The sequence below is a fragment of the Nannospalax galili genome, unplaced genomic scaffold, assembly GCF_000622305.1.
Source record: "Nannospalax galili isolate Female #2095 unplaced genomic scaffold, S.galili_v1.0 scaffold842, whole genome shotgun sequence".
In the NCBI taxonomy this organism is placed as follows: Eukaryota; Metazoa; Chordata; class Mammalia; order Rodentia; family Spalacidae; genus Nannospalax; species Nannospalax galili.
This window is the reverse complement of record NW_008349291.1, coordinates 1,282,273-1,297,030: the sequence shown is the minus strand read 5'-3', so window position 1 is coordinate 1,297,030 and position 14,758 is coordinate 1,282,273. Positions and strand designations below refer to the sequence as shown.

Here is a 14,758-nt window from a genome sequence, read left to right as displayed (position 1 = left end):
AGGAAGGAAGGAGGGAGGGAGGGAGGGAGGGAGGGAGGGAAGGAAGGAAGGAAGGAAGGAAGGAAGGAAGGAAGGAAGGAAGGAAGGAAGGAAGGGAGTCCATACGTACTCACATGGTTAAGCCACACCTCCACACATACACACAAAAAGAAGCAAGGGGATTTCCCCATCATGACATACTGTACCCTCAAACTGTGAGTCAGCATAAACTCTTCTTTTCTTAAGTTGCTTTCTCTAGAGATTTTGTCACAGCAATGAGAAAAGTACTTCCCGAGCATCCCATACCCGACTGATGAAGCAGTCCATTAAGTGTTCACTTCAGATTATCTGCAGAGACCCAGGCCTCTCAACACCTCCCTCCCCTCTTGTCCAAGCCACCGTCATCTCCTACAGGGGTGACTGCACAAACGCCCTCCCAGATTCCAACCTTGTTCCCACACAACCCCAACCAAGAGAGCTCTTTCCACATAAATCTATTCTTGCTATTCTTCTGGCCCTAACATGCCAGCTTGCTCAGGGTCAAAGCCAGAGTCCTTAAACTTGTCTGTAATTCCTCTGTGATGGATTCTCCAATGGCTGCTCTAGCTTGGTATCCTACACCAGATATGAGTCGGGGAATAGAACAGCACACAGGCTCCTGCCTCAGGGGCTTTGCAGTGGCTGTTTTGTCTGCAGGGACTCTTCTCCCCAAAATGTTCTTTTGCTTCCTCCCTCCCACTGGTCTTTTTATTTTGTTTTAATTCATTTAAAAAATTTTAAAATATTTTGTTTTTATTTTATGTGTATGAGTGTTTTGTCAGAATGTATGTAAGTACACCCATGTTGTGTAATCAATGCCCAAGGAGGCCTGAAGAGGGTGTCAGATCCCCTGGAACGGGAGTTAAGGATGGGTGTTAGCCGCCATGTGGGTGCTAGGAACCGAACCCTTGTCCTCTGGAAGAGCAGGCAGTGCTCTTAACTGCTGAGCCATCTCTCCAGCCCCTTTTCATTTCATTTCATATAGCCAGGGTGGTCTCCTACTCACTATGTATCCAAGACTGGTCTTGAACCCCTGATCCTCCTTGCCCTACCCCCTGACTGCTAGTATTATCAGCATGCATCATCACACCTAGTTTTATTCAGTGCTAGGGGATCAAACCCAGAACTCTGTGTGCTAGTCAAGCATTCTATCATCTGAGCTACATCCCCACCCCCAAACACCTTCCATGCCTTTGCACAAACAACAGGTACAGGCGCAAACTTCTGAATTGGGGGTAAAAATCTTCTGGCAAGAAAAACTGGGGCCTTCTGGGAGGATCTAGGGATGGCTGGGGAAACAAATGATTTAGGTAGAGGCTTATAGAAAATGCCTAACTATGACTGAGGCCTTCTGGGTTGACCATGGTGCAGCTGGGGCCTTCTGAGATGGAGCAAGAGGATCTGGGGCCTTCTGGACTGGAGCAGGTACAGCTGGTACCCTGTGAGACTGGTCCTAAGGAGTCTCTGAGACCTCCTCAGGCCACCTGTATTGTGGTGGGGACTGTTCTGTGCATTGTAGATCTTTAGCACCATGCGTTATCCCTAGCCACTAGATGCCAAGCAGCACATACCAGTTGCTATTGGGCGATATGTCCTGGCTGCCTAGAACAACACCTGCCATACAGTCAACATTCCATGTGTCCTCCATCAGTCAAGGATTAACTCAGTGTTAAAGTGTGTGCTTAACATATACAATGCCCTGGCTTCAAGACCCAGAGCTCTCTCCCAATATATATTTTTACACAATGGAATTGACAGTGCACTCTAGCTGCTAATCCCAAATACCTGGGTGAAAGGTGATGGGATCCAGATTGATTCATGGGCATCTCAGCTTTAGTGATCCTGTTCCTCTTCTCCTCTATTTCCAAGATCACGGACTGGGGAATTTCTGATGGTCCCTCTGACATGGTCAGAGGATGCTGCTGTTTGGGTGCCTTTTTAGACCCTTGAGGTTTCTTCCCCGGTTTTGGGGACTCGTTGGCTGAGACCCCTGTATTGGAAATGGGGGTTGTTGAGAGGGTTGTAGGCTGCTGTGACAAATCCTCCCAACGTGTGGCAGGTAGGGGGATGGGAGCCTGGCTGATAGCAAATGTCTTTGTCTTTGAACTGTGAGTCTCAGATGAGGATCTGGGGGACACATTGGCAGGCACCAGTGAGTCCCTAGATGGCTTGCTCTCTACCTGTGGCTGTATGCTCTTTTCCTTCACCAAAGTGCGGGTCTCTGGTGGCTCCCTGACTACCATAGGTGTCCCCTCCAGCAAGGGCATCTGGTTGGGGTTATAAGGCACTTTGCTCAACATAGACATGGAGGATGTCTTGGAAGTCATAGAGAACCAGGAGGGCAGTGAGATGGCAGCTGGTTTCAGTTGCTGGTTTGGGGAGTTAGCCATGATCATCATCTTGGCTGGGGTGAGCCCCTCCACAGAGAAGGGACTTTTGTCCTCCATATGGGGACCCTCGACAGCCAGGTCCTTGGTCACGATCCATTTCTTCTGCTTCCCTATCTCCTTGGATTTCATACCAGGCATGTCCACCATTATCTCCTCCTTCATCTTGTAGGCCCGGTTTTCATGCTTCTCCCTGCCCTTCAAGGCCTCCCAGGTGACCTCCTGGGTTCTGCCAATCAGGATCTCCTTGGATTCCTTCTTAGTGGTGGTGAAAGGCAACTGCAGAGTTACAGCCTGCGTCCTCATGTCTATCATTTTTGTCTTCTGGCCTCCCATCAACAGCACAGGTTCCTGTTTCCTTTCAGACTTTCTTTTCTCAAGCACCCTCCCAGCCGGTGGCAGGCTCAGATCTGTTGCCTTTGCCTGCAAGGTGGGTGAGCTGAGTGCTTCCTGACACTGGGCAGTTGAGGTTGGAGCCTTCTGGAATGGGGTACTTGGGACCAGAAAGTCCTTCCTTAGGGACATGGCTTTCTGGGGAACAGCAGGCACAGGTGGAAGCTTCTGAATTGGGGATAGAGTCTTTTGGCATGGAGCAAGTCGAACTGCAGCCTTCCAGGAAGATTCAGGGGTGACTGGGGTCTTCTGGGGCACACCTGATATAGCTAGAGGCTTATGAGCGAGGCTGGGTATGGCTGAGGCCTTCTGGGTTGATCAAAGTGTGGCTGGGACCCTCCAAGATAGAGCAGGGGTGGCTGGGGCCTTCTGGGCTGGAGTAGGTACAGCTGATATCCTTTGAGACTGGTCCAAGATAAACGGTGTTTTCTCTGATGTGACAGGGAGCGCAGGTGTGGTTTTCTGGGAGGGGCATAGTCTCTGATATTTGATTGAGTCCTTGGGCCTGACCTTGCCACTGGATTTGGGGAAGGAGGGAGTGGGTGGAAAGAGGTAGAAGGTAGAAGAGTAAGGAGACGTGTGCAAGGAGGACGACAGAGTGGTGGGTGTGGTGTCTAGGAGATCTTCAAACTCTTTCCGCCACAGGAAGGGGTCTGTCTGACTGAAGGAGCTCATGAGGGGAAAATCATGGCTCCCATCAGAGATACACCATGTAGGGGTCTCAATCAAACCTCCTTGGCCTGTGGTCTCCACCAAATCAGATCTGTCGACCTGTAGTCTGATGGAGATGGGCATGGTCAGCGCCAGGGGAAACCCAAAGCTCGGGAATACTGTCTCCTAGCCCTCCTCCCTCAGACCCAGTAGTCCAGGCCCAGCCCTCCTCCCTCAGACCCAGGAGTCCAGATCCCAGCCCTCCTCCCTCAGACCCAGGAGTCCAGGCCCAGCCCTCCTCCCTCAGACCCAGGAGTCCAGGCCCAGCCCTCCTCCCTCAGACCCAGGGGTCCAGGCCCCAGCCCTTAGACCCTGGGGTCCAAGTCCCAACCCCTAGAGCATAGCTGGCCTTTGAACTAGAGTGTGCCTGGTTCGCCATGTTGGAAATGTTGCTGAAGATGGTGCGGATGGTGATGCTGGCTTTCTCTGCAGGGCAGAAAGAAGTCTGAGCCCTCTGCGGAAGGGACCAGTCAGAGCCACCAGCAAGTCCACAAAGGTGGGAGGGAGTGGAGGTTGGTCTTACCAGAAACATGGATTAAAGTGTTGGATCTTTTGGGGTAGGCATCTAAGTGGGACCTAGAAGGGGCAGTATGGTGGGACTTGAGTGACATCTGAGCCAAGCTCCCAAAGCCCACCACCCGCAAAGCCCCCTTGCCTACTTCTTTTCTGTGGCTTTCTCAAGGACAGGAGGCTCCCGTTGTGACCAGATGAGAGGCAGAGAGTCACCCACAGCCTGAGACTTGAACTTGTGCTTGAGGGTCTGGCCACAGGTAGGGAGGGTGTAGTCAGAGGAAGGGCAGCCCCTCTTACCTCCACACCCCGTGCCCTTGGCTGCCTTACCTTGACCTTCTTTTGCTTTGGAGAAGTACGCCTTTTATAAGGAAAGGTGTGCTCAGCAACATCAACTGTGGAGAGAGGCAGAGAAAGAAGAGTCAGGGACTTCACAGGGTCTGTCACGGGGACAGATCCTGAGGACATGAAGAATTCAGCCACAGGGCGCAGCAGATCCTGACCAAGTGTTGGAGCTCCAGCCACACTTTGAGAGAGAGTACCTGACACAGAGGAAGGTGACCCAGCAAATGGCAGAGATGGCTCACCTGCAAGTCTGCACTGATTCTGGTCCTGTGGACAAAGGGGGAGAGTTTACAAAAAACTTTCACTGGTTTATTTCTTCTTTAATGTGTGTTGCATGTGTGTGTGTGTGTGTGTGTGTGTGTGTGTGCACGCATGCACGTGTGTGGAGGTGCACATGTGTGCACATGTAGTCAGTGGATGACCTTTGGTTGTTATTCTCAAGAAGGTTGTCCACTTCCTTTGAGACAGTCTCTCAATGACCTGAAGAGCACCAATTAGACTAGGCTGGCTGATCAGTCTGCCCCATGGAACCTTCTGTCTCTGCCTCCCCAGCACTGGGATTGATAATGTGCCACCCAGAATTAAATTTTTTAAAAAATTATGTGTGTATGGACCCTGATGTGGACCTGCCTTTGATCCCAGCACTCAGGAGGCAGAGGTAGGGAGATCTCTGGGAGTTCCAGGCCAGCTTGGGCTACAGGGAGACCCTGTCTCAAAAAGGATAGATAGATAGATGATAGATAGATGATATAGATGATAGATAGATGAGAGATAGGTAAGTAGATAGATGATAGATAGATAGATAGATAGATAGATAGATAGATAGATAGATAGATGATTGTGTGTGTGTACACATGCATGGGGGTGCTGGGAGAGGGCAGAGCCATCAGGTCCCCTGGAGCTGGAGTTCCAGGCAGTTGTGAGCCACCTGATGTGGATGCTAGGAATCTAACTTGGGTCCTCTGCGAGACAGTATATGTGCTTAACTGCCGAGTTATTCCCTTAAATTTTTATTACATTTGTTTATTTGGGGGGTTGCTGTATGTGTGTCATGGCACATGTGTAAAGGTTAGGGGAAAATTTTTGGGAGTTGGGTCTCTCCTTCCATCATGTGAGACCCAGAGATTGAACTCGGATCATCAACTTGGAGGCATCATTTTACCCACTGAGCCAGCTCACTGGCTTATGCCTAGCATTTTTAGGTGGGTTCTGGGGATCCAATTCAGAGTCTCACACTTTAATGACTGGGCTATCTCTCCAGCCCCTCCTTTTTTTGACAGTTTCTCACTCTACATAGCTTATGATGGCCTCAAACTCACTATGTAGCCTGGGCTGGCCTCTCATTCCCTGTGATCCTCCTGCTTTAGCCTCCCATCTGGGGAATTACAAACATAAGAAATTAAACCTTTTTTTAAAATTAATTAATTATTTATTAAGTTTTGAGGCAGGGTCTCACTGTGTAGACCAGATTGGTCAGTAACTTATTATGTAGACCAGGTTGGTCATCAACTCACAGATATCCCCTTGCCTCCCCGCCCCAAATGCTAGAATTAAAGGCATATGTCATCACGCCTGACTCCTCCCCCTACACATTTGTTTTTAAAAAGAAATAGAAATAAGCACAGTTTATTAGGAAACAGAAATTACTCCCAAGAATGGCATTGAAGTCTGGGAAGTGGCTAGATAGCTCAGTAGGTAAAGGTGCTTGATGCCAAACCTGAAGACCTGAGTTTGATCCCCAACACCCACAGGCTGGAATTAGAAAACCAACTCCCAAGCATATGGGGGATGTACACACACACACACACGTGCAAATGAGTAAATAAATAAAATAAATGTTTAAAAAATGTTAGGGGCGGACCTGGGTGTGGTGGCACACACCTGTAGTCCCAGCACTTGGGAGGCAGAGGCAGGTGGATCTCTGTGAGTTCAAGGCCAGCCTGGTCTACATAGTGAGTTCCAAGACAGCTGGGACTACAGGGAGACCCTGTCTCAAAAAAAAAAAAAAAAAAAAAAAAAAAAAGAACAGCCCCAAAAAAGAGACACACACACACACACACACACACACACACACACACAAAAACAAAAACAAACAAAAAAAACCCACCAGAGTTTGAGTCCCAGCACCCACATGAAGGTTCCAGGGTATCCAATGTTCTTTTCTGGCATCTGGGGGCATCACACACATGGGTGCACTTACACACTAGCACGCAAAAACTCATATACATTAAAAAATGTTAAAAGAGGTTTTTAAAGAGTGGGTTAGTGAGCCCCAAAAGCCTCGTTTTGTTTTTGTGAGATGGTGTCTCACTGTATAGACCAGACTGATCTCAAATTGAAACAACTCACCTGCCTTTGTCTCCCAAGTGTTGGGGAGTGCAAATATGTGTCACCAACCCCTGCCACTTATTCTGATTTCATTGTGTGTGTGTGTGTGTGTGTGTGTGTGTGTGTCTGTAGATTAGAGGATATGTGTGTGTGTGTGTGTGTGTGTGTGTGTGTGTGTGTGTCTGTAGATTAGAGGACATCCTCAGAACCAGCTATCTGCCTTTTTTTTCCCTCTGAGGCAGGGTTTCTCATTGGCCTGGAACTCACCAAGTAGGTTAGACAAGCCCCAGAGATTCATCTGTTTCTGCTTCCCCAGAAGGGGTACAAGGACGTGCCTCCACACCGAGCACGTGTGTGTGGGTTCTGGGGGATTGAACTCAGATCCTCATGCTCAAAAGTTCTTTTTGACTGAGCTTTCCCCGATGTCCCACAGTTTCTATGTCTCTGCTACCTCTCCAGTCAGCAGCCTCATCCCCAGATCTCCTTCCTTAGACCCATGAGGTCAGACCCAGCAGTCCAGGACCCAGCACTTTTAGGCTTTGGGCTGTGGATCCTTTGTTCCCTGTCTGGATAGTGCTCTGCAACACTGGGTTCCTACCTGGAGGTGCCAGGTGGAGGCAGGCGCTATGCCCAGGGGTGCCCCCAGGGGGGTCATGGACATGGTCCTGGGTGCCCAGGAGAAGCTAGGCTGGTGGAGCAGGTTGATGAGGTGGATCCAGCAGTTGAACAAGAAGCTTGTCTCCTGTTCCGGGGCATCCAGCTCCAGGTAATAGTAGCGCCCAGTGACCAGGCGCAACTTCAGACGACGGTGGCACAGGTCATGGATATAGAGGTGGACAAGATCTAGTGGGATCATCCTGGGGGTAGTGGGACATGGGGTGGCTAGCAGCTGAGGTGGGGCAGAATGGAGTGACCTGGGATAGAGGGTGAGGAGGGTACCTGGTGAGGATGAGATTGGAGGAGGCCCAGCCATCAGGGGGCTGAGCTATCAGAAGAATGTCAGGCAGCACCAGACCAGGCAAGGAAGCAGCGACACCCATTGTCAGCCTGTTGGTTCTGTGATGCACAAATGCAGGACTCCTGAGGTTGGTCACCTGGGGTGGCCAGAGCAGGGCTGGGACCCGTCCTTTCTCTAACATGCCTCTGGCATCTCCCAGTCTGAGGTCTCCTTTCTTTCCTGTCTACAGAGATCTCAGCACTGCTCCCTGCTATAAACCCTTTTGGCCCGGGGGGTCCCTCTCTCCTCCTGTCTCAGTCACCCCCACCCAACCCCAGGCACAGAGAGCAGGGGACCTGGACAAAGTTACTCTCGAACATGGGCAGCGGATGGAGGGGCAGGTACTCCCCCTTCTGAAGGGTCTTCTGCAGCTCTCCCAGAATGGGAACCCACTTCTGGGGCCCTTGGGGAGGCTGGGCATGACCAGTGTTCCAAAACCATTTCATGATGGCTGTCAGAGCAGTGGGTGGGGCTATGGATTCAGGGATCCAAGACCCAAGTGGAGCCCTGTCCCCAACCCCATCCCACCAGCCTTGGGCCCTTGAGCTTCAAGGATGCTAGGAGCACAGCTATGACAGAAAATGGAGTATCCCCAGGGCCGAGAAACTCTGGTATGGCCATGGCCCTGCAGAGAGGTGGACAGCAGTGGGCCGAGGGAGGAACCCTTGGTGGGGGCTTTGTGACCTCACTAGACACCCAGGGGTCTCTTCCTGGGAACCATCCAGGGGCCTCATTCTTCTGGGATATGGCCTGGAGTCTTGAAGTCTGGGATGGGTAAATCAGAAGCCCATATTCAGGTGGGCACCATCTCCTAGATCCAAGATTATGACAACACAGATTTCCCCCACTCCCTAGGGTCTTAGTTACAGTTAGTTCCTGTACAGGAACTGTTAATGGAAAGGATTGAATCACAGTACTAACTCTAGACTAAACCCTATACCTTAGTTTCCCAGTGGGTCATGTGCATGGACCACATCAACTGAACACTCAACTGAAAAGAGAGACACCATAGCAAGGCATGAGAATGCAACTATAATCCCAGCACTAGAGATGTGGAGGAAGGGGGATCTTAAGTTTGAGGCCAGCTGGGCTACAAAATGAGAACCTGTCCCAAACCAATGGCTGAGGATGTAATTCAGCTATAGAGTGCTTGCCTAGCATGTGCAAGACCCTGGGATCAATTCCAGACTATAACACAATGAGGCCAACACAGAGAAGAATCACAATGCCATCACTCCCTGACTGTATGACCATAATTAACAGAAATCAAATCCGCCCATCTAAGCCTCAGTTTTCTTCATCTGTAAAACAGGGCATCTTTTGAGGATCTGAGACAATTCTGTAGGTAAAAAAGCCACACTCAGCATGGCCCAGGGCAGAGGTTCAAGTAACTAATGATCCTCCTTGTTCACTTCTGAGGTGTTTTTTTCTTGAGTGTGTGTGGTGGTAGAGAATGGCATTCTGTAATTCTAAAAATAGTGTTTATTATTGTTTTTAAATGTGTCATGCAAAATACAGTCACGGTAGAAACTAAGGAAAATACAAGCACAAACAATAAAAGTCACCCACAATCCCATCTCACGTCTTCAATCCTGAGACGGGCATTATCAACATTTTGGTGTCCTTCCCTGTAGGATTTATATATATATATATATATATATATATAAAGTTAAAAATAAATTGGGGTCACACAGTTGTTCTGCTGTCTGTTGTTTTCGTGTCACAGGAAATTTCGATGCCCAAGGAGCTTCCCTTTTTTATGACTATCTGGTATTCCACTATTTGGATGCATCCTGTTTTATACCTCCATCCCCCACTGTTGGACACCTAGGTTGTTTCCAATTTGCTATAATGAACATCGCCAAACAACCTTGAACTTTGCAGCTTCATACCATGTAGGTGCTATTAGTCATAAAGTGACATTCTGGAATTTTCTTTTAAATATTTGTTGAGGACCTACGAAGTGTTGGGTGCCAGGTCAAGCTATTCAGATCCTGCACCACAGAGTTACCTGAGCCACCAACAATCAGTCTGTTGCCCCTGTTCTGTCCACTCAGGACCTCTTGCCCCAGCTGTCCCAGCGATCACCCCTTAAGTAGATATGTATGTCAGATTTAAATTCCCCTTCTCTGTCTCACAAAAGTTTCTCACATTTTTGCTTAAAACCCCAGTCTTCTTTTTCTCTTCCCTCCCCATTCTAACGTAAAAAGTGACTGTTTAATAAATAATAAATGTAGGAAGCTAGGAAGACACTGTGGATGATTTCTTAGAGATCCAAGAATCCAGGATCCCAGTTCCCTACTCCTCAGGGACTCAGATCCACCCGCCTCCCACCCACCCCCACTCCTGAAATAAATAAGTATAAATAAGGCAAAGGTTCCTCATCCACCCCAGTTTCCTGAAGGGACTGTATCTAGCTGGGTGGGGGGTAGATTGGGGAGTGGCATGCCCCTGACCCAATCACGACCTACCCCTAAGTACCAAAATAAATAAATAAATAAGATCTGGCTTTAAAAGATGATGTCGATGGAGACTTTGAGTCCCAAGTCACAGCCGAGTCTTCAACAGCATCAGCCCCCGAACAGCCCAGTCCAAGGTCAGGTGCAACCCTCCTAAGATGGCATGAGCTGCCCGGATGCTTCCCCAGGCTGAGACAGGGGCACCCAGGGGGGCCACCGGATGTTCTGAGGGTGCCTGGGGCAGGGCCAGACGAGACATCTGTGAGGGAAAGAACAAGGTTAGCAAAAGGCAAGGGGTTTTGAGAGGTAGTTTGAGCTGCTCAGTTGCAGTATCTGTGATATGGGGTGATGTATCTGGGCTGGGAGCCCTTCAGCATCTTGGGTTCAGAAAACTGAGGCTGGGCTGGGTGTGGCAGTTCACACTTATAATCTGCTTTTGAGAGGTAGAGGTAGGAAGATCAGGAGTTCAAGGCCAACCTGGGCTACATGAGACCTTGCCTCATTTCTTTTTTTTTTTTTTTTTTAAGAATGCTTGGGGCTGGGAAGGTGGAGCAATAAAGTGCTTGCTGGGAAGTCATGAGGACGTGAGTTCAGAATCCCAGGACCCATGTTAAAAAAAAAAGAAGAAAGAAAGAAAGAAAGAAAGAAAGAAAGAAAGAAAGAAAGAAAGAAAGAAAGAAAGAAAGAAAGAAAGCTGGGCACAGAAAGGTATGCCTGAAATCCCAGTGCTGGTGAAGTGGAGACAGAAGGATCCTGGGGGCTTGCTGAATTGATGAGCTCCAGCTTCAGTGAGAAGACCATCTCTCAAAAAAATAAGATGGGGGCTGGGAGACGATTTAACAGTTAAGAGCACTGGCTGCTCTTGCAGAGGACATGAGCTCAGTTTCCAGCACCCACATGATAGCTAACAACTGTCCCTAGCTCCAGTTCCAGGAGATCTGATGCCCTCCTTCTGACCTTTGTGGGCATTGCATGACACAGGTACACCTGCACACATGCAGGCAATACACTCATACACATAAAATAAAAATAATGAATAAAGTAAAAAAAAATAAAGAAGATGGAGAGAGATTGATCCAGGAAGAAGGAAGATACCCAGTGTTGATCTCTGGTCTCCAGGTATACAACATGAATAACACACACACACACACACACACACACACACACACACACACAAGTTGCTGTCCAAAGGGTGGGCCTCCTGGGACACATTATGGGCTAGGAGATGAAGGCTGGGATCCTGGTATTTGCCAGGTCCTCTCTGAGTGGTCAGGTCTAGAGTCTTAGAGCTAAGAGTCTAGGGACTATGTTTGGAGCCTGGGGCTTAAAGCCTGGAGTCAGGCCCAGGCTCCCAGAGCCAAAGTCTTCAATGTGACTTCTCCAGGGTCAATTCAGGGACCATGAGTGATGACTGAGGTCTTAAGTTTGGAGCTTTGAAGCTAGGAGCAAGAATTTGAGGACTAGGGTCTTTGGAGTCAGAAACCAAAGTCCAAAGTCTTTTAGTCTTAGGGTCTTGGGATTGTTTAGACTCCTAATATCTGATGTTTTTGATCTTGGAAGTATAACATCAGATTCAGGGACTGAGTTCTGATGACTTGAGACCTCAAGGTCTAGGTTCTGTTTGGGTTTTTGAGACAAGATCTCGTACAGGCTGGCCTCAAACTCACTATTTAGCCAAGGATGACCTTGAACTATAGTACCCTTCTGTCTCTACCTTCCAAATATTGGGAAAAGTCATGTGTGGTTTTTTGTTTGTATTTTTATATTTTTGAGACTGGCTCTTGCTATGTACCCATGGCTAGCCTGTAACTCATTATGTAGACCAGGCTGGCCTTAATCTTAGAATCTAGGGCCCAGTCCTTGAGATTTAAGGACCTCAGGGCTCAGATCTGGGGCTTCAGGAGTTAGAGGTTCATAGTTCTAGGTGTCATATGGTCCAGGCCTCTAAATCTCATGGGAAGATTTGGATTCTTGGGCCTCAGGGGTTTGGGGTTTCAGGATCTCAGGACTCAAGGCAAAGTCTAGACTTTCAGACAGGACATCAGGATCTAGGGTCACTATGATGGCTTGTGGCCTTGGGGGGTGTTTCTGGAAAGGATTCAGAGGACCTCAGGGTCTTGGGCATCTCAGTTTCAGGAATCAGAGTAGGGATCAGATTGGGGGTGGGGTTATGTTTCCAGGGTCAGTCTGAGATCCTTGGGTGTTAACAATCAAAGTCTCAGGCCACAGGTTCTTGGGGTCACAGGGGTCAGAGTTGGAGGTGAAAGGTATTGGAGTCAGGACATACCAAGAGCTGCAGACGGCGCAATAGCCGGTCCAGCCGGGCTTGCAGGGCACCCAGTTCTGGTTCCAAGGTCTTAAGGGAAGGACCACCTGCTCGACGCAGCCACTGTACATGCCGAAGGTAGGAGAGTAGGTCTACTCGAAGCCTTGTCAGTACACCTGGAAGCTAGGGACCAGGATGGAGAATTAAGGAACAGCTGACCCATGTCTTCCTGAGCTTCCAATTCCCCAGCCTTTCCTCTGCCCACCTACCTTGCCCAGAACCACCCACCAGCCCTCACCTGCAGGGTTCCCAATGTCCCAGCACTCATGGCCAAGGTGGGTAGGGAGTCCAGGTTGTGGTCCCCGTCTGCTGGGAATTTGTCTCTCTGGTGAGAAAGAAGTTGTGAGGGGAACCCCAAGCTCACCCCTTCCTCTCTGCCACCCTGGACAACTGAGATCCCTTCAGGAGCCTCCCTTGTCATCCTATGCAACCCCAGCCTAGTCCCTGCACTATCCTACCAGCTGTGCAGCCAGTTGCCGAGTGTCTGCCAAGAGGGAGCGGGTTAGAAGTACTGCACTGTCCAGTTCTGCCCGAGGATCTGGAGAGGCTCGAGGGTAGCCAGATGGCGGTCCAGGGGCAACAGCTCTATCTGGCCAGAGGCTCAGCACCACCAGGACCAGGCCACAAACACCTGGAGACAGGAGGGAGGAAGAGAGAGAAGAGAGGGATTAGGCCAGGCTCTGGGCCTGAGGGAGTAGGGGTCTTAGGGAGGAGTGCTGGAGCCTAGAACCTGGGACAGAGGGATGAATAATGCTGGGGTACAGATTTCTGGGTCTAAGGGGCGAGGGCTGAGGTCTGAACTTCAGGGTCTGAAGGAGGATGGGTGAGGCCTGGACTCTGGGTATGAGGGAGGAGAGCTGAGGTCTGGACTCCCGGGTCTGAGGGAGGAGACCTGGAACCTGGAACTGGGGGTATAAGGGAAGAGGGCTGGAGCCTGAAAGCCTGGATCCGAGGGAGGAGGACCTGGAGGTCTTGCGTCTCAGGGTGGGGCGCTCAGGGGCAGGTCGCAGAGCCCGGGCGGGCTTCCCTCTCCCTCCCTGGCTTCTGGCTGCCCCGCCCGTCGGAGCAGACGCGGCCCGGGGCGGGTAGACGGGCCGGGCGTCTCCCGTCCGCCCCCGGACGCCGGAATCTGGGCCCCGGGGCGGGGCATGAGGGGGGGAGGCACAGGCCAGAACCTGCCCCCTCCCCGGCCCCGGGAGCCCGAGCCGGCCTGGGAACAGGGGAAGGAGCCAGGGGCTGGGACTGAGACGCGAACACACCGATTCCTGTTCAGGAAGGCGCCCTAGACCCCCTCTCATAGGCCTATCAAGGTGGGACCGAAAAGGCTGAGCTGCAGGGCTGGGGATGACCCAGGCGCACCTGGTCGGAGAGGCGCAAAAGGACGCGCACAGCTGGAAACCCCGCTCGGGGCTCCGCGGCTGGGGACAGCTCCTTTGCCGGCTGCCCATCCCCCCAGATGCCCCGCCCACTCCCGAGACAGCCAGCCAATCAGCGCCCCCCGAGCCGCCAAGCTCCTGTATCACACCCCCAGCCCGCCCCCTGGTCCCCTCTGGCTGTGTCCAGTCCTCCCGCCCGTCCTCGGCCTGCCGTCTGTCCGTGCGTCCGTCCCCTAGCCCGTGCGCATCTGTCTGGTTCCTCTGAGCTCTCTGTCCGCACCTCTGTGCGTCCCCCCCCCCACACCTACCTGCGACCGCCCTTTAGCACTTTCTCATCATCTATGACTGCACGCCTCAGTTTCCATCCCCGAGTCTCTCTGTGCTGTAGTTCCTGGTTGTCTTCGACCTTCGATTCCCGCTGACTCTCTGGGGTCCCCGGGCCCTTCTGGAGTCCCTCTCAACATCTGTTCCTCTGTCTGTACCTGGCCTGTCCCCCTGCGCCTATTTGCCCTTTTTTTTCTGTCTGTGCCTCTCATTGCCCAACTCTTCCCCCAATTCCCCACTTTCTTTGACTATCCTTTCTCCGTCTGGCTTCCCATGACTCCTCTCCTCTGTCCCTACTTTCTGCTCCCCACCCACCCCACTCCCCTCAATATTTCCCTCCTTCCCTTCCACCCTGTCCCCTCATCCCATGAACTGGAACCAACTTACAGTTCATGTCCCCACAGGCCAGGGGTTCCCCAGGGCAGGGGGCAGGGAGCCAAGGGGCCTTTTAACCCTTCCCTGTCCGCTGCCAGGGGAGCCCCGGGGGGTCAGCTGAGCCTCGGCCTGGGGAGGGGAGGCATGTGAGTGTGAGCCGCAAGGGCCAGGCAGTGAGGGAGTGTGTACGCCTGGGGGGTTATATAGGG

At 51.1% G+C, this 14,758-nt stretch overlaps 2 protein-coding genes across 4 annotated transcripts in view; both read right to left on the bottom strand.

The window, feature by feature from the left end:
• Fam71e2 (family with sequence similarity 71 member E2) overlaps positions 1-8,135 on the bottom strand; it is a 10,645-nt gene extending 2,510 nt beyond the window's left edge. Inside the window, 9 exon segments of the mRNA XM_029570203.1 lie at positions 1,804-3,569; positions 3,793-3,935; positions 4,033-4,085; positions 4,169-4,269; positions 4,326-4,414; positions 4,607-4,631; positions 7,291-7,549; positions 7,632-7,786; positions 7,986-8,135. Coding sequence (XP_029426063.1) covers positions 1,804-3,569; positions 3,793-3,935; positions 4,033-4,085; positions 4,169-4,269; positions 4,326-4,414; positions 4,607-4,631; positions 7,291-7,549; positions 7,632-7,786; positions 7,986-8,135 — 2,741 coding nt within the window.
• A 1,024-nt stretch (positions 8,136-9,159) lies between these two features.
• On the bottom strand, positions 9,160-14,718 carry Il11 (interleukin 11). Of its 3 annotated transcripts, none has more exons than XM_008846660.3 (5): positions 14,562-14,718; positions 12,933-13,105; positions 12,713-12,799; positions 12,436-12,597; positions 9,160-10,407 (listed from the first exon to the last, which is right to left on the bottom strand). In XM_008846660.3, the coding sequence occupies exons 1-5, from the start codon at positions 14,566-14,568 to the stop codon at positions 10,237-10,239; spliced, it is 600 nt and encodes a 199-aa protein (XP_008844882.1). In that variant the 5' UTR covers positions 14,569-14,718; the 3' UTR covers positions 9,160-10,236. The 3 variants fall into 3 exon arrangements, with proteins under 3 accessions (XP_008844882.1, XP_029426052.1, XP_029426053.1); XM_029570192.1 differs by lacking the exon at positions 14,562-14,718 and adding an exon at positions 14,159-14,276; XM_029570193.1 differs by lacking the exon at positions 14,562-14,718 and adding an exon at positions 13,438-13,571 and having other exon boundaries at positions 12,713-12,780.
• Between the last annotated feature and the right edge of the window lie 40 nt (positions 14,719-14,758).